The following is a 19,746-nucleotide window of genomic DNA, read 5'->3' as shown; positions in this document are numbered from 1 at the left end:
CCTTACTCTGTATAAAAATTAGATAATACAATATGCAGTACTACAGATATCACCCATATTTGTTTACTGGTTGTATTTGGTAATGTAAAGCCATTCTGTGAGTGAGGGGAGATGCTAATCTTTTAGAGCAGCAAAAGGAATTTTGCAGAAATTTTAATAGCATTCCACTGTTTGCCATCATAGCATCCACCAGGTGGCTGTGTTGGCATAACGTTTTGTGGTCTGTTGGGTCTGCTACATAACGGCCTATACCTGCAGGGTACCCTGAAAGGTGGTGGTTAGACCTGGGGTAATAATGCAGACCCTTTTTATGATAATCCCAGTGGCGATCCTAGAGGGGGGCAGGACCTGGTGCGTGATGCACAGCCGGGCCCCGCCCCCCTCTGTACGGCCGCATTTGCCGGCATGTTCAACGGCGAACGGACTGCCGGGGGGCCCCTGCTCCCCCGGTAGTTCCGCCACTGGATAATCCAACCCGTATCTGGCTAGCAGAGCTACATTTACCAGCAGTAGTTAACAGCTGGAGGCCACAAACCCTGATATAAAGTGTAGGCAACACTATATTGCCTTCTTGTACATGCATTCTCATAGCTACACCCACTTAACACCATTTTTCATCTTTAGATACTTCCACTGTATCCCCAATTTCAACCCTTTTGCAGAAAATAGAGAATTCTATGTACTGCTCAACATACATTATTTGCAGTGCCTACAGCTGCTGCTGTTTGAGGTTCCACAATTTTTGCTTTCATGTCCTGCCAAAGGCAGCCCTGTATCCATAACCTAAGAATCTGTTTGGCTTTGCTAGATTGTTGTGCTTGTTCCTGCCACAGCATTTTAAGAAAAACTGATTTTATTTTGATTATAAATGCAGTTTATTTCAAAATACTGTCAATAACGCAAGAAGTGCACTTCTTTTATGAAAATCTATTTTGTAAGCGTAATGCATTGATTTATGTCCTCGTGGATCTGTAGGGTTGTCCTCTCTTGTGCTTATAAAATATGCATTCTAATGTCGTTTTGGAGAAGAACAGTAGCGTTATACATGCAGATGAAGAGTAGGAAATTGTTCACGGCGCAAAGGTCAAAGATGATGACCCATAGCTGTTCTTTAGATTGAGCCTATATTGATTTTAGGGTATGGCAGAGCAATTCATTTAAAAAAAAAAAAAAAAGTGAAAGCTTGTAATTCTGCTCAACTACATGATTATTATTCAAGTCTCTTACTGATCAATGGGTGAGTGGCCTGTCTAATGAGCTGGCTTCAATATAGCTAATTGTGTTCTGCTGAGCTGAGATTTGAAAGCTGCACAGTAGTGACTTTGTTCAAGCAAGCTGCTTCTATATGTAGTCTGTAAGAATTTCAGTCCCTTACAGGCACTGATTGTTGCTCACAATATCCACACTTACTGAGCGACCTTTGTAATTCCTGGAACAATGACCGAGTGACACTTTCATCGAAATGTCTCAAATACCAGACGGAAGGAAAAAAATTTGTTACATTAATCTCAAGTGTGTTTGTGAGTGCAGGATGCCTGGGAAATAGACTTTTTACTATGATATATATATATTTGCAGTACTTACAGATATAATTTATTCAATTGGCCGGGTATGATTATAAAAATTGCTAAATCATAAAGGGCTTTGTAAGTGTTTTGTATTAGTGATTAGTCAGAAACAGGCTAATAAAATCCATTCAAAATTGTAAACACACACACACACACACACACACACAGTATCTCTTGAATGCTTCACGATACTTCAAGTATGTCATGCTTCCCACTCTACCTGAGAGCAATACCCTTGAAAAGATTATGCTGAACCATGTCTGTTTTGGCAAGGGGAGAAATGACCTAATTTTCGTTCTCGCCCAACCTGTACACGAATATGATTTTGAGTAAAGATGGCCATATGCTCCATGTGGTCAGCTAGTTTGCCCAGTAGTAGCCTTGCTACTTGAGTAAACTGTTTGCAGATCTACTTCTTCCTATTTACCAGGTGAGCCAGTGATTAGGATTAGGTAATACAGGTTCTTTCTTTGTATGGGTGCCAAAGGAGAAAGAAACTAAAAAAATGGCCCACTCCCTTGAATCAGAGTTTGCGTCGCCTTTAAAACCGCACAAAATGGCATTCTTATTGTGATTAAATTACATTTTAACTCATAAGACACAAGTCTCTACAGATAACAATGCTAAAATTATTTGTTCTAAAATGTTGTAGTAGCAGTTATTTTGTTCTTGGATGAAAATGTGTTGTCAAAACTGGCTTCAGGAAATCAAATGATCCTAGCTACAGGGGAAAATTAGAGCCAGTTGTGTACTTTGAAGGGCTATTGTAACCTCAAATAATCTGTTTAGCAACATATGCTGTGCTAGTATTATTTTTAAGGTATCTCTCAGTGGAGGCTTTTAAGAAATGTTGTCCATTCTATGGGGCGTTCCATTTGTTATCCAACACTGCTTGGCTCATCACACTCCAAAGGGCATCATGCCACAACACTTGAACTACAAATCCAAACCTTATGGCTTCTTGTTAGAGAATAACCACTCACAGCAGTGTGACTGTCAGAGGTAATAGATTCTATCCTAAGACAATCTATTTTTATATATCCTCAGTTTTTCGTAACTTCTTGGCCAGCATTCAACAAACTCAAAATTTCCTCTCTGTTCATAAATGTTGTAATCCAATTATCACTCACTGATGTGTTTTTGAGTGGTAATCACCTGACCTAAAAATTGCTTGAGTGCCTGCCCCAAAAGTCCAAGGTAGCTCCTGAGGTAAGAATAAAACTGGAAGCTGAACCAGTGATGCCATCTTAGAATGGACGAGTTGAAAAGAAGTAACCATAAATGCAGTTCTTTTCCCTTTGATGTATGACACACCATGAACTATCCCCAAGCATTGCTCTAAAGGAGAAATGCAGAGAGTCGCTATTTGGGGATAGCCAGATAGCCTTCTTAGTAGTAAACTTGTGATCTGTATATGCCTCTATGGCCATTCCATCTGTTTCAAAAATACAACACCCTTGTCTTTAACCCAGTATGACCTGGACTGTATACATATATCTCTGGTGTATACACAAGAGCTGTATATAGCCTACACGCAATACGTACAGCATACTAATAATCTCTGAAATGAAATAGCTGATTGCCCCTTATCCTAGTGCCTAGCCTACAGCTCTTGAAATCTATGAAGCTCTAGAGTCTTCTCAAGTTGCTTTATTTTTGGTAACATCCCTTCGATCCATTACATTCTGTTTGCATTATACGGTTTCATAGTGTTTTCAGACTGCATCTTCCCACTGGGACCACTCTCTGTGTGTCATTATCAAAAAGTACAAGCTCAGTGCAAATACAGGTTTTTTTAAGATCCCTGTGTGCATACATAATTAATGACACTCAAAAGCATTTTCTGTATCTATAGGTTAAGTAATGGTGAAAAAGTGTTCTAGGAAGAGCAAAGAAAAAACAAACTTTGAGGTTAATTGAACATTTTAGAAAGCAACATTGTCCCTTTCCCCAGAATGTGTTTCTGCTTTGTACACAAAATGTAGACAAACTGGAATTGTGTTATACTGGATAAAACTTGTAATGGTATATAGGAAGAAGTTTCCGTTTTCCTGTGACAGCTGGTAGTAGTTCATTATCGGCCACACAGCCTGCAGGCTCCTAACCTCACATCTACAGTGCTTACTGGGGCTTTGGACATGACCTCTACAGTGAGAGAGAGACTTGCTTTTATTATTTTTAGCAAAGGAATCTGACCACACACACACACACACACACACACACACACACACACACACACACACACACACACACACACACACACACACACACACACACACACACACACACACACACACACACACACACTTGATGGTATTGGGCTGAGTAGTTGTGCACCAATCACAATCACTGTACCTGTGCGGCCTCTATTGCAGGATGGCAAATTAATTTGCAAATCATTTTGGACAAAAAATTACTGTAGCAACAGTAGCATAATGGTTACCGAAAAGTCACACATTAACAACTAAGTAAGCATACAAAAATACCAGAAATTTCTTTGTCGTACTGCCAAATCCTGAACTGAATGGGAAGTTCTACTGGCCACATGGTACTAGTATAGAAAATATATTAACGAATGCACTCTAGGGCGGTAATTCCCTAGGCCAATTCAGAGAAACCAGCACCAGTAGTTCAGGTTTATTCATAGTCCCAAGTAACAAAGCTCACAACCAAATGTATGCCTTATGCTTTAGAGAACCACACCACCAAAGTGGATTCAATGAGATTTAGTTGTGGGTTAAGGACAGGGAGGACCACATGCTGTATTTACAAAATTCTCACTCTGGTTCCAGTATTAAATGTGTGTTATTCATAGTCCCAAGTAACAAAGCTCACAACCAAATGTATGCCTTATGCTTTAGAGAACCACACCACCAAAGTGGATTCAATGAGATTTAGTTGTGGGTTAAGGACAGGGAGGACCACATGCTGTATTTACAAAATTCTCACTCTGGTTCCAGTATTAAATGTGTGTTTTCAAATGCAAGGAGTCTGTATGGTAAAATGAGAATGTGGGAGAATGATGTGATTGGTGTTGCTGAAACATGGATGAATGAGTCTCATGACTGGGCAGTTAATATCCGCGGCTATACTTTGTATCTGAGGTCCAGAGGCAATTAAAAAGGAGGAGGGCTATGTCTATTTGTTAGGCAGGGTTTAAAAGCTTATATAAAGGAGGAGGTTATATTAGAAAATGAGGGGGCGGAAGCCTTATGGTGGAGCTTTTCACTGATTGTAAAGAGTCCAGCAAATTAATTGTAGGCGTATGCTGTAGACCCCCTAACGTAAGTGACAAGGGGAAGGCCTGATGCAAATATAAAAGGCAGCTAGATTGGGGAAAGTAATGATAATGGGGGATTTTAATTACCCAGATATTGATTGGAGCCACGGTACTGCCAGGACCGTTAATGAAAACAAGTTTAAAAACTTGTTGCATGGCAATTGTATGACACAAGTTGTTGAGGAGCCAACCAGAAAAAATGCTATACTGGATCTAGTGATCTCGAATGACCAGAATGTATGGCAAATGTGCAAGTAATTGAACGCTTGGGTAATGGTGACCATAGTGTGATATCATTTAATGTCTGGTGCAAAAACAAATCTGCGCCAGGGCAACAAACCCTGAATTTCACAAATTTTAGCCCTCCAGAGCATAGATTGGGCATTATATTTTCTGCTATAAACCAGGAACAGCAATGGTTGTCATTTAAAATGATATTAAATCGTTCCTGTTCTCAATTTATTCTCTTAAGAAGTAAATGTAGCAGCACCAATAAATGCCCTGTGTGGCGATATAGATAGATGGATAAATTATAGGGATACACCGAATCCAGGATTCGGTTCGGGATTCGGCCTTTTTCAGCAGGATTCGGATTCGGCCCGAATCCTTCTGTCTGGCCGAACGGAATCCTAATTTGCATATGCAAATTAGGGGTGGGGAGGGAAATCGTGTGACTTTGTCACAAAACCAGGGGGAAAAAAAGTTTTCCCCTTCCCATCACTAATTTGCTTATGCAAATTAGGGTTCGGGATTCGGCCGAATCTTTTGCAAAGGATTCGAGGGTTTGGTCGAATCCAAAATATTGGATTCGGTGCATCCCTAATAAATTACTATTTTACCACGGATGCACCAAATCCATAGTTTTTCAGATGTGGCCGAAACCTAATTTGCATATTTAAAAAAAAATGGCACAATTTTATTTTGCGTGTTTAGTTGCCCAGAGCTTTAAAATCACATAATTTTGGATTTTATGCATCTCCAATAAGTACAGCTTATTATTAAAACATTGTATATGTTGCAATATAATGTTAGTTGGTTGGGTCAGTAGCAGGAGGGGTTTTGGTGGGTAATAGCATTTAGTATGAGTTATAGATTTCTGACTGAAATTCATTGCTCTTAATTTAAGTGTAAAATACTTAACGTGCATTAGCTGTGCCTGATAACAGAACCAAATACCAGCACAAACGTTTCAGGAAAGCACGATTGTTGGTTTCTGGCATCCAGTGATGCTGGATAAGTGCCATAGTTGGCACGGTGCACTTCTTTTTCAGCCACTCTATATCTGCATCATTGCACAGGCGGTCTGCCTCGCAGGGATAGGTTTAGGGTTACTAAAATGGGTCTCTATAAAGGGCAGTGTCACAAAGGATGATTTTGTAGCTTGTGGACAATGACAAGATGAAATCCAGCAAAAGGTGGAAATTCCATCTCAAATTCCCAGTATTCATAGGTGCAAAGCAAAAGAGCTGCAGAGAAATTCCATCTCTAGTCTGAGTGCTAAAATATGTTGTATTTCATAAAGAAACAGAGGAAATGTATCACACAATAGATCTTGAATAGCAAGAAGCCCACACAAAGTTTGGGCTTCGTGCTAAAACTCCCCCCCCCCCCACCCCCATGTTGAGTCCTAGGATTGTGCCTCATTTTTTTTTCCTACCCCTAGTCTGTGAAGGGTTAGAAACTGCAGACTTGCTTTGAGATCACCCAGTATTGCGATATGATCACTGACATCTTACTGGATTAGTATGTGTCTCGTGTGATTTATTTTTGCCATACGCGCACACACACAATGAATAAACTATAGTTGTCAGTGTATTTCTCTTTTTTTGGGACTGGATTAATTCTGCATACTGGAAAATATAATTCTTTTATCTGAGTTGCATAACCAAGAGAAGTTCGTTCTCCCCTTAAAAGGATGTGAAATATTTTTACAATTTTGTAATGTTTGTCTGTCCTTCGTTCCAAGGCCAGCTGCCCCTGCCAGTTTAAACATTTAAATGTCTTTGTGTTCTTGGCCATTGACCTGGCAATAGAAATTTCTTAAGTGTTTTGGGCTTGATGAACTTCATTCGTTTAAAAAAAAAAAAAAAAAAAAAAAAAAAGGCTGAAAGGTGCATGTGCGTTAGCACTGTAGACTTGGCTATATGAAACCTGGCTTAAACCATCTAAATTGTAGATTATGATCTAGTAATTCCAAGATGACCATAGCAGCTCAGCCCTATAGTAAATGAGGCCCACTGAGTGTAAATGTGGTGGTTCTCTCCCATACATATTCTGGTCAGCTTTATCAGGAACCAGTTAACTTGCCTGTATATGCCTGTGGGAGGAAACTGGAATACCACAAGGAAATCCACACAAGCACAGGAAGAACAAATATTCAAGCTATCATGGGCTTGAATGTTTTTCTTTTCTTCTGGAGGATTAGGTATTCAGTGTATCCACAAATGAGTTAAAATATTTTTTGAAAGGTTATTTATTAAGTTTTTATTTAGTAGGAAGCCTCTCTTTTAACAGCCTCTCAAAATGTTCATTAATGTAGCCAGACTTATGTTGAAATATGATTTCTTTACTTCTCTTCTGCGCAGACATTCGACATCCAGAGGAACTTTCCCTGCTTAGAAAACCAAGGGATCCTACTAAGAAAAAAAAGAAGAAAATTGATGATCAGTGTGAAGATAACATTCTCGAACTTGAGGGGCCTCTGTTGACTCCAGGTTCTGGTATGTTCAAATGTACTCAAAAGGAGGATCGTGTTGTTCCTACAGGTGCAGAGTTCTGTTATGGAAGGGCCCAGAACAGGAATGGGCTATACTTTTTCTGTATTCACTTGCTGCGGGCATATATTTTCATGGTATGTTGCAGAATAGTTCTCTGCACTTGCTTAGGATGGTCTCTGGATGGCGTAACTGGAAAATGTATCAACCTGTGCATCTTCTATAGGTTTGGATAACTCCATGAACATTTTGTTTGTATTCTCTATTTTCTGGCCTCTTTAGCAACACAGATCTTGCCCATCAAACCCAGCTTGATCACAGCAATATAATCACTCTGTTAAATTATAACCAACACTTGGGCTATATTGTAAAGCAGTAAGTGGTCCTCTGTGCTATTTTCAAGTAATTTAAAATGCATATGAGTATGAGGCAAGTATAACTGACTTGTTTTATACGGACTTTGTGCACCCTTTAAGCAAATATTTTAGGAATCAGAAAGCCGACTTCCGTTTTTTCAGTCTCTGATCTCTGCATGCAGTTGGTATCCCTGTTAAGGCTGTTTGCCCTTCATATAAATGGCCATGCACCAGTTCCTCAGAATTGGCTGTCTAACTGGAGACCTGCCAGACTGATGTGGCCCTCCAGGTGGTTTAAAGGTTAAAGGGGTTGTTTATTTCTGGTGAACAATCTGAAACGTAAGATTTTTTCCAATGACTACCTATTTATGTGACCGTTTTGCTGACATTGAAGTGTACAATTTCATTTTTCACCTAAAGCAGCTCTGGGGGGGGGGGCATTGACTCTTTAACTGTTCTAAATTAATACATTTAGTTGATACATTTGTTATCTTTGTCCCTGCTGAATCCCTGAATTTCATTAAAGGCAGCTGTTAGATTTGAAACAATAGTTGCTAATATTCCACAGATACTGCTGAGAAATGTATCATGAGCAACTAAATAGAGCAAACTGTAACAGTTCAGAATGCTCCTGGATCACTGAGTTGCCAGACTGAAACACCAACCAATTTAAACGTAAATTTTGGGAAACCGGTAAAAAAACTAAAATTTAAAAAAGTCTAACTGAACTGAAACAAGTGTTTGGAAGGTGAACAACCCCTTTAACTAATGAAGTAGAGCAGAAATGTTGTACATTATATTTTGGGCTTCTGTAACGACCCAAGGCAACCACAGCCCTTTGACAGTGAAGATCTGTTCCTCTGGATATGACCCCATTAGCTACTGTCCGTTACCTAAGCTTATGGACCGACTTACAATATACTGTATTTGTGTATGGTGTATATATAGAAAATAAAAAGGCATGATACAAGGTTGATTAGTAATTCAGATTTCACAACAGCTCAGGAACCAGTGCAATTAGCATAGGAATTTTAATATTTAGCTCTGTAGCATCTGCTTATATGACCGACAATCCTCATTTTCTGATTGATAAATGAAAGTGTCTTAAAGTAGTAAATGCACTGCATGCCCTGGTAAAAATGGTGTGTTTGCTTCAGGAACTCTACTATTGTGTATATTAATAGACCAGCTCTGTAGAACACCATTATATTCTATAGAGCTTATTTGCTATGTAAGTATTTTCTCCTTTGAATGGCTGCCCCCGTATCTACACAGAAGCTTGTTTATATACTACTATATAACTATAGTCATGTATGTTGTCTATTTTGCAATTTTTACACTCTCTCATCAGGAAACCCATTTATCTTTGCTTCTGTCCTCTGGCCCTCTGCAGTCCTTCTCTTTGCTATTTCATTCCTTCTCTTTCCCATCTTTTGTCTAGGAACTGATGTTCTTTACATTGGCCCAGTAAAAGGTGAGTCCTGGGCTCCTTTTCATCTCTGCTCTGTTGCTTTTTTCACTGTCCTGTTTCAAGCCTGTGTTTTCCAACTTGCTGAGTTGTGGAGTATGCAGAAATCTGATTTGTGTTTTATATGTGCTTGCAAAGTGTTTGATGTTATTTTGTGCAAATTGTCTGATTTCTGTCTATTTCAACTAGGGAGTATTTATTCCAGTCCTGGTCTGTACAGTAAAACCATGACACCAACATATGATTCACGTGATGGTAGCCCCTTGTCACCAACATCTGCCTGGTTTGGAGATAGTGCCCTTTCTGAAGGAAATCCTGGTATACTTGCCGTCAGTCAGCCAATAACTTCACCAGAGATTTTAGCCAAAATGTACAAGCCACAAACTCTTCTTGACAAGGCCAAAATAAACCAAGGGTATGTATTGCAGCTAAAAAGAAGCACTTTGTCTGTCCTGCTTGAGAATCATGGTGGCCTATATGACTTATCAACCAACATCACTGTCTTTCCTTTAGTAGATATGGCAAAGGATGAGTTAAAGGGGCTGTTCACCTTTAAATTAAATTTAGTTTGATGTTCCATGTGTGATATTCTGTCACAATTTTTTTTTAATTATTCATGGTTTTTGAGTTATTTTATTTAGCAGCTTTCAATTTTCCAATTTTGGCAATCTGGTTGCTTGGGTCCAAATTACCCTAGCAACCATGCATTGATTTGCATGTGAGCCTGGATTATGAATAGGAGAACGCCTGAATAGAAAGAGCAATAATAAAAAAGTAGCAATAACAATAAATTTGCAGCCTTACAGAACACTTGTTTCTTGATGGGTTCAGAGACCCTCCATTTGAAAGCTGGAAAGAGTCAGAAGAAAAGGGCAAATAATTCAAAAACTATAAAAAAAGAAGAAAAACTGACCATTCTAGAACGTACTTAAAGTTAACTTAAAGGTGTACCACCCCTTTAAGCATTTAGTGAACACTTAAAATAATAAAAAGAAATACATCTATGTGCTCAAAGTACCAACAGTGTAGCTGATGCTTAATATCAGAGATGTATCTTAATATCGGAGATTAAAGTATGATTGTTTTTAGGTGGCTGGATTCCGCTAGATCTCTCATGGAGCAAGATGTGAAAGAAAACGATGCCTTACTACTTCGATTCAAGTACTACAGCTTTTTTGATTTAAATCCAAAGGTAATTTGATCCTTCCTTTACTTTTCCTTCTTGTAATGCGTTTTTGCAGCCAAAAGACTCCCCTGCATGGTACCTACCCTTACTGAGCAAATGAGTAACGGCAGTCAGTGTAAAGAATGCCTTCTGGATTTTGAGAAACCCGTAGTGGGGATAGAATATGGTGGCCCATTTCATGCTTTTTCCATAGTGTGAGACACTACATCAGTAAAATGAATGTGACTACATATACTTGAGAGAGTGAAACTGGTTTGGATTTGTTTTTGTGTAATCCCCACTTTGAGATTCCTCTCCCTCCCCTAAAAAAGGAGGGGGATAGCACTTCAGCGTGGTGTTTTATTACAAAGTGATTCCACTTAAAATGAGGATATTAATTGCTTTGTCGCTTGAAATTAGTTGCAGCTCCACATTAAAACATTTTTGCCAGGAGGCAGATTTTTCTGCTGAACAGTGCTACAGTCTGATTTGTGCTGCAGGCAGCAGATGTTTGTGGTGGAAAAACTTTTGACTGAAACATATAGATATGGAAGACCATGTTTTTTTATAAGCTATAAAAGGGGAATGTAGCATAACCCATTTCTGAAAAACATTATGCTAGTCCTATAATTTGTCTGCCTTCCCCCACTTCCAAATATAACATTTTCTGTCCCTCCACTTTACACGTAACACCCCAGAGTTCACTTTCAATAGCTCTTCTTTCCTCATATAACATATACTTTTAAATATATGCCTGTAAGTAGCACAGTGTACATTTTCAATAAGCAGCACTTTTCCTTTCAGTCCCGGCATTCAGTGCATGCATTGTATACTGTTAAAATCTATAGTGGGTGAAAATCAATGTGTTCACTTTCTATTGACAGTTTAATTTTAGAAACCTTTCACCTGTCTTTTAATCTTGGCTGCCATGTGGGCAAACCTGTTGCAACTATTCAAGCCAGCACTTTTTCTTTTAAGGAAATGGGGCAAAGTTTTAGAACAGAGTTTTGGAATAACTAACAGCTAGAGATAGACAACCTTTGGCACAGCAGCTGTTGCTGATAAGGGATGCTGGGAGTTACTGCTCAACAACAGTTCCAGCACCAGCCATGGCCTAACTTTGTCAACATCTCTTCTTAAAGGGACACTACCAAACCTTCATCGTACAGAAGCCCTACAAATCTTTTTGTAATTGCATTGTATTTGATTAATGCTTCACGCGGTTCTGTGATTGACCCTCTTTGAAAACTATACCCCTTAAACAATGAAGGTCTCTATAAAAACATATTGCATAAAACGGATCATATGTAAAACCCTGCTTCATGTAAATAAACCATTTTTATAATAATATACTTTTTTAGTAGTATGTGCCATTGGTAATCATAAATAGAAAATTGTAATTTTAAAAAATAAGGGCAGTGCCCTGGGATTCTGATTCACAGTGCACACAAACAAACCTTACATGTTAGGTCACATGAGCCAATTAACAGATAGTTATGTCTTTCACTTCCTCACTTCTTCCTGTTACAGTAAGAGCTGCATTATTTCTGGTCAGGTGATCTTGGAGGCAGCACACAGACCACCACAAAATGGTGGTTCAAAGCAAGAGATGTAGGGCAATATTTACTTATATATATATTCCAGTTTTCCTTTAATCACAGAACATTCAACGCATTATGGCATGTTGTGTGTTGATCACCCCAGAAAGATAGATAATCACAAGTGTCAGCTAGAGAGTTGATTACTGCAATATTGTTCTGCTCTACAAATGCATTATCCAAACATCCACCATTGCCCCTGCTATTCTCAGTGTTCAATCAGAATCACAACCATTTTTGTGTAAACATGTGTCTGTAGGCTGTCAGGAAGTGACATAAACTGGTGGGTGGCAGAAAAGTTTTTAAGGTGGGTAGCAGGTGGTAGATGCAATAATAAAAGCAGAAGCCAAATGAATGGTGGGAATTTCTGTAGTGGAGATCTCCAGTATGTGTTTCACATGTTTCTGAATGAAAGCACCAGCTTTCCAAGGAATAGTAGGAGTTAAATTAAAAAACCAACTGTCAAGAATTGCTGTACTTCGTACTTAATAGCTTTCCAGAGTAAAGCATTTTAAGCAATTATTCATTTATTACAGTTGGCTGAGAATTGCAATATGTATCCTGATTTGCCAAAGGGATACATGGGCTCTGGGTGCAATAATTGCAGATGCATAGGACTGCTGTATGTAGGAATTTGTACAGCCACTCAATATATATATCATACGTATTATATTATTATAAACTTGTATATTAATATATGTGCAATATATCATATTCATCCACAGAAAACTGTTTATGCCATTAATGTTTTTCAACTGACTTGGCTATTGCGAGGTTTTTCTCTTTCACACTCTGTACTATGCTACACTTTTTATAATTCCCCATTCTTGAGCGTTGGCAGTGCTTTTAAGTAATGGCTGCATTTTGGCACAAGAGATTTAGTTGACTTCCTGGAAATTAAGCAGCCGATATTGTTTTTCTATATTCGGTAGACGTTGCCTCTTGGTAGAATCCTTATAATTTCTTGGAGATCCACATCCATCCCACAGCCTTTTCCTTATTTTATATCACAATACTTATTGCAAATAGGGCCAACTATTCAGTGTGCCTTAATTGCAATAAGCCTTGTAATTTCCGTTCCGCTGCAATTCCAGACATTTTGATCCTCCTTCTTTCCCCAGAGATACTTCCAACGTTCACACTCCTTTTCTTTCATGCTTTTAACTGTCCCCAGTTTTCTTACTGTTTACTTTTGCTGTCATTTTTTTTTCTCTTGTCCCATTCCAGCTTTCCTTTCTCATAATTGATCCTCTGTGTTTATTTCTGTTCCTTAGTATGATGCAATTCGAATCAACCAGCTTTATGAACAAGCAAAATGGGCCATTCTTCTAGAGGAAATTGAGTGCACAGAAGAAGAGATGATGATGTTTGCAGCTCTGCAGGTATTGTCCTTACATTCTGTCTGTAATTTGCAGATTTGCAGATCTAACCCATCCTGCCACTCATTGTATGTTATGGAAAGGCAAAACTGGATTTGTTTGTTGTGCTGGAGTATGTTTTAGTCCTGCTGATCTAATTAAAATACTTCTGCTCCTCACCCGATACATGGGTTGGTCCTTTCAGTACATAAGGTTGCTGAACTCTTCCTGGCAGGGACTTCCGCAGAATACATCTTGTCCTGTTCTAAAACTGTTCTTATAATTTTATCTTGCTACAATGTAAGCTATATAAACCCTAGACAAAAGGAAGTCTGCAAAATAAAGTTTCCTTCTATAGATTTAAATCCATGGGTCATGTTATTTAGAAAAGCAATGAATTCTATGACCCTTTAGTGAACATTAAAATTCACATAGGTTGTCAGACCCAGTGTCAGAACTATGACAGTGTTGTAACATGGCCTTCTGTAACTTGTACCTAAAATCTACTACAGGTATAGGATCTGTTATCTGGAAATCCATTATCTAGAAAGTCTCCCATACACTCCACTACAATCAAATAATTCAAATTTTTAGAAATGATTACCTTTTTCTCTATAGTAATGAAACTGTTCCTTGTCCTTTATCCCAGCTAATTTTAGTTGACTTAAGATATGGAGATCCAAATTACGGAAAGGTGTGTGTGTGTGTGTGTAAAACAACATTGTCTTGTCAGCAATATACTTTTGTGTAGTACGAAATTTAGAATTGCCTAAAATAAACACTCTGAGAGGTTGCCGCATTGTATTTCAGTTTTCTGGATATTTGGTTTTGTGATGCCTGTGTGCTGGGATTTGTTTGAAGGGGTGGAACTCATGTTAACTATGTAACAGTGTGCTCTTAATGGCTTTCTTAGACAAATCCAGAACTCTCTCTTTTCTATGACCTCACATACAAATGATATGAGAAAGCGATTGCATTTCCACTTTTCTTTTTTTGTACCAAGGAAATGTGATCTATTTTCCTTAACACAGCTGCTAGCTCTGGCGTGTACTTTTTTTTTTAAATGGCAGGGTAACAGCGGAGGATTTCATGACCCCATTTGAGACAAAGCTGCTTCAGGAGACCCATGATCCAATAAGGCTAGGCTTCATGTGGCTAGGCTTTGGATGGTCATGTTAATGTTTAGTGTAAATAATCATGAAAGTTGCTATGTGCTATAGTAAATGATTCATATATTAAAAGCCCTGATGTCAGGATGTTCCTAGTTAGGCACACAGTCTGGGAATGCAAAATGGCTATGTGCTGCAATGTTCTAGGAGACTCTGCTGTCATCTAGGCAGCTGATTCACTCTGTTTCATTAATGATCTCCCTTGGTGCATGAAACCTGAGAGGCCCGACTCATGCTGGACAAGCGAGCAATCTGTTAGACAAATATACATGCTATAGTTCAGAAGGACCCACCATAGATAGCAGAGAGAATCAATGAGCCAGTGCCAAGTCAGTGCTATAATAATTAAGCAAAAAATATATTTCTTATTCAGATTTTAAAAATCTTGATAATCATGATAGTGATGGAACTAAAGATGGTGTGGGTTGGTTACCACCGGTGACCTTTACCCACACATGCTTTGTGGGATTATAATGCTGACAGTCATTGATTAGTAGCCTCTAATTTGGATCTGTATTCCTCCTTCCCTTGATTCTCTGCCGCAGGGGCTGAACGTGGAAGTTATCAGGGTCAAGAATATGCTGACGAGTGGTTGTTGATTTGGGTGAAATCTTTCAGATATTAGCAAATTGTGATTTTGGCTTTCCTGTGCTTATTACTATTGCAGCCAGAGGTGTGATAAATAGTCCTCTATTTATGATGGCTGAGGCACTAGCTGTCTGAAAATCCACTTTGGTTTTGCCTACTAAGGGCAAAATATTGGAACCCAATCTGGTGGTATGTGGCCAAAAAATGCGACGCTCCCAAATCTGTGCCTTGTTTGCAATATGTACTCACTCCTATTTCAGGATTAGCCATCAGATTAGAAGTTTTGAATAAGTGAAATGAGAGTTCTCCTTATTCTTGGTATAGGAGCAGAAAGAATATCAGCTGGTATGCTCTGCTATTGTTCTGGGGGTATGTGCTTTTTGAGAGAGACCTCCTTCCCAGTGAAACTAACTTCTTTTCCTGTTGTCTCATGGGATGACCTTGTGTGATCCATACAGCCCTGGGGATGGAGCATTTCCTGAAGAGTGCTATTGTATTGACCTTGAACATAGCTGTATAGTACAAACCTATTTAAGTAATGTGATTGCTCAGCTGGACTGAACACAGCAGCATGGCCACGTGAACATATGTGTGCTTCCCACCCCCTTCTGCAGGAAATGTTAAATGCTGGCTACTTGTTCTCCCAGCAAATGTAAAAAAAAAAAAATCATTCCCACCAGCTTCAAGCTTTTGGCTTTCCCTGGAGAATACTGCAAAAAAATTACATGATATTTTCTACCGCCTCCTTTCAGTAGTGCAATGTGGTTTGGTTTAAAAAAAAAAAAAAAAAAATGAGGACTACCCATTAGGTTTTAGCCTGCCCTTTTTGAGACATGAAATCCAGTAGCTCTTCAAGGCTCGTCCCCTAAATTTTAAAGCAACTACGTTGCACACTGGCTCTCGTTCTAGCAAGGCTTGTATGTAGAGGTGTGCCAGATAATAACAAAGGGAGCCATCATTTATTTACATCATTGATGCTGTAAAATGATTGTAAGAAACACACTGGAATTATCAGATTTTTAACCCTTTAAGTGCCAGCAGAATTTCACATTTTGGTTACGCGAAATGCCAGCCGTTTTTAAGCATTTTGTGCTCTCTCACTTTAGGGGCATTTTCTGAGGGGAAACCTATAGTTTACCTAGGAAAACTATACATTGTTTTTTTCGGTAGAAACTGAGCTTTCTAAATCTGCCTGAGTTTTCATGTATTTCCACCTGTGCAAAAAAATTTATAGTGCTAAATAACAAAAAAAAATGAAAAATTACCATTTTTCATTGTATATCAATTTATACCAGAAAAATATTTCATTTTACAGATGAAAATCCAACTGATTTGGAAAGCCTTATGTCTCTCGAACGTGCCAATACCAGATATGTATAGTTTTAGGGAGATTTAGGATTTCTGTACAGCAAAAACTCCCGGCAGTATATTACTGAATTTTGAAAGCACTAAGGCAGAAAACGGCATGCTTTAGATTCCAAGGCAAAAAATCCTGAAACCATAGGTTTACCCCAGAAAACCATACATTTTTGAAAAGTACACATTCTGCCGATTACAAAATGGGTAACTATGTCTCTCTACTCCCAACTACCAAACAGAAAAGCTTGTCTGAACATAGCGGTTTTTCAAAATAAAATTCAAAATTTTGAAAAATCATTTCAAAGGTTTTATTTTGCTGCTCCGCATATCCCAAACTATATTACGTACCAAGAAAAAGCACCTGAAATATGATTGCCAGGGGTCCACTGAACAGTTTGATATCCATTATGCATAGGTTTACCAAAGTATCTGGCATTTAGAGACACAAATATGAAGTTAGCGCATCCAAATTGTTCAGGACTTTACTTCAGCTACTGAGAAATCAACACATTGACTGCATTTTTTGTGGGGTAAAAACACAGAAATATATGTTTACCCCCCAAACCCATATATTTTTGGAAAGAACACATTCTACAGAATCTAAAATGGGTACCCATGCCTTTCTGCTCCAAACTACTGAGTCGCAAGGCTTTCCCAAAATTGTCGGTTTTGGTGAAATATCTGAAAATTGCCTCAAAACTTCAACTTCCCAGCACCATATCACCCATGTATCATTACGTACTAAGAAAAAGCACCCTAAATATGATTGCCAGGGTTCCTCTGAACATTTTGGTGGCCATTGTTCATAAGTTTACCAAAGTATCTGGCATTTAGAGGCCCCAAAATGAAGTTAGCGCATACAAACAGTCCCGTGAGTAACTTCATCTAATGAGAAATCAACACATTGACTGCATTTTTGTGGGGTAAAAACACAGAAATATATGTTTACCCCCCAAAACCCATATATTTTTGGAAAGTACACATTCTACAGAATCTAAAATGGGTACCCATGCCTTTCTGCTCCAAACTACTGAGTCGCAAGGCCTTCCCACAATTGTCGGTTTTGGTGAAATATCTGAAAATTGCCTCAAAGCTTCAACTTCTCAGCACCATATCACCCATGTATCATTACGTACTAAGAAAAAGCACCCTAAATATGATTGCCAGGGTTCCTCTGAACATTTTGGTGGCCATTGTTCATAAGTTTACCAAAGTATCTGGCATTTAGAGGCCCCAAAATGAAGTTAGCGCATACAAACAGTCCCGTGGGTAACTTCAGCTAATGAAAAATCAACACATTGACTGCATTTTTGTGGGGTAAAAACACAGAAATATATGTTTACCCCCCAAAACCCATATATTTTTGGAAAGTTCACATTCTACAGAATCTAAAATGGGTACCCATGCCTTTCTGTTCCAAACTACTGAGTCGCAAGGCTTTCCCACAATTGTCGGTTTTGGTGAAATATCTGAAAATTGCCTCAAAGCTTCAACTTCTCAGCACCATATCACCCATGTATCGTTACGCACCAAGAAAAAACACCCTAAATATGATTGCCAGGGTTCCTCCAAACAGTTTGGTGGCCATTGTTCATAGGTTTACCAAAGTATCTGGCAGTTAGAGGCCTCAAAATGAAGTTAGCGCATACAAATAGTCCTGTGGGTAACTTCATCTAATGAAAAATCAACACATTGACTGCATTTTTGTGGGGTAAAAACACAGAAATATATGTTTACCCCCCAAACCCATATATTTTTGGAAAGTACACATTCTACCGAATCTAAAATGGGTACCCATGCCTTTCTGCTCCAAACTACTGAGTCGCAAGGCTTTCCCACAATTGTCGGTTTTGGTGAAATATCTGAAAATTTCCTCAAAGCTTCAACTTCTCAGCACCATATCACCCATGTATCGTTACGCACCAAAAAAAAACACCCTAAATATGATTGCCAGGGGTCCTCCAAACAGTTTGGTGCCCACTGTGCATAGGTTTACCAAAGTATATGGCAGTTAGAGGCCCCAAAATGAAGTTAGCGCATACAAATAGTCCTGTGGGTAACTTCAGCTAATGAAAAATCAACACATTGACTGCATTTTTGTGGGGTAAAAACACAGAAATATATGTTTACCCCCCAAACCCATATATTTTTGGAAAGTACACATTCTACCGAATCTAAAATGGGTACCCATGCCTTTCTGCTCCAAACTACTGAGTCGCAAGGCTTTCCCACAATTGTCGGTTTTGGTGAAATATCTGAAAATTGCCTCAAAGCTTCAACTTCTCAGCACCATATCACCCATGTATCGTTACGCACCAAAAAAAAAACACCCTAAATATGATTGCCAGGGGTCCTCCAAACAGTTTGGTGCCCACTGTGCATAGGTTTACCAAAGTATATGGCAGTTAGAGGCCCCAAAATGAAGTTAGCGCATACAAATAGTCCTGTGGGTAACTTCAGCTAATGAAAAATCAACACATTGACTGCATTTTTGTGGGGTAAAAACACAGAAATATATGTTTACCCCCAAACCCATATATTTTTGGAAAGTACACATTCTACCGAATCTAAAATGGGTACCCATGCCTTTCTGCTCCAAACTACTGAGTCGCAAGGCTTTCCCACAATTGTCGGTTTTGGTGAAATATCTGAAAATTGCCTCAAAGCTTCAACTTCTCAGCACCATATCACCCATGTATCGTTACGCACCAAAAAAAAACACCCTAAATATGATTGCCAGGGGTCCTCCAAACAGTTTGGTGCCCACTGTGCATAGGTTTACCAAAGTATATGGCAGTTAGAGGCCCCAAAATGAAGTTAGCGCATACAAATAGTCCTGTGGGTAACTTCAGCTAATGAAAAATCAACACATTGACTGCATTTTTGTGGGGTAAAAACACAGAAATATATGTTTACCCCCCAAACCCATATATTTTTGGAAAGTACACATTCTACCGAATCTAAAATGGGTACCCATGCCTTTCTGCTCCAAACTACTGAGTCGCAAGGCTTTCCCACAATTGTCGGTTTTGGTGAAATATCTGAAAATTGCCTCAAAGCTTCAACTTCTCAGCACCATATCACCCACGTATCGTTACGCACCAAAAAAAAACACCCTAAATA

General features: G+C 38.8%; 1 protein-coding gene across 4 annotated transcripts in view; it reads left to right on the top strand.

Annotated features, from left to right (window-relative positions):
- The window catches only part of fermt2.L (FERM domain containing kindlin 2 L homeolog), a 64,743-nt gene that overhangs the window by 24,193 nt on the left and 20,804 nt on the right, over nt 1-19,746 (top strand). For 2 of the 4 annotated variants that reach the window (XM_018228997.2, XM_018228994.2), the window contains exons 4-8: nt 7,434-7,568; nt 9,360-9,392; nt 9,576-9,801; nt 10,476-10,578; nt 13,424-13,531. In XM_018228997.2, the coding sequence (XP_018084486.1) occupies nt 7,434-7,568; nt 9,360-9,392; nt 9,576-9,801; nt 10,476-10,578; nt 13,424-13,531 (605 nt within the window). 4 annotated transcript variants of the gene reach the window in all.

The sequence above is a fragment of the Xenopus laevis genome, chromosome 8L, assembly GCF_017654675.1.
Source record: "Xenopus laevis strain J_2021 chromosome 8L, Xenopus_laevis_v10.1, whole genome shotgun sequence".
Classification (NCBI taxonomy): domain Eukaryota; kingdom Metazoa; phylum Chordata; class Amphibia; order Anura; family Pipidae; genus Xenopus; species Xenopus laevis.
The sequence above is the reverse complement of the archived record's forward strand: the minus strand, read 5'-3'. Positions and strand labels throughout refer to the sequence as shown.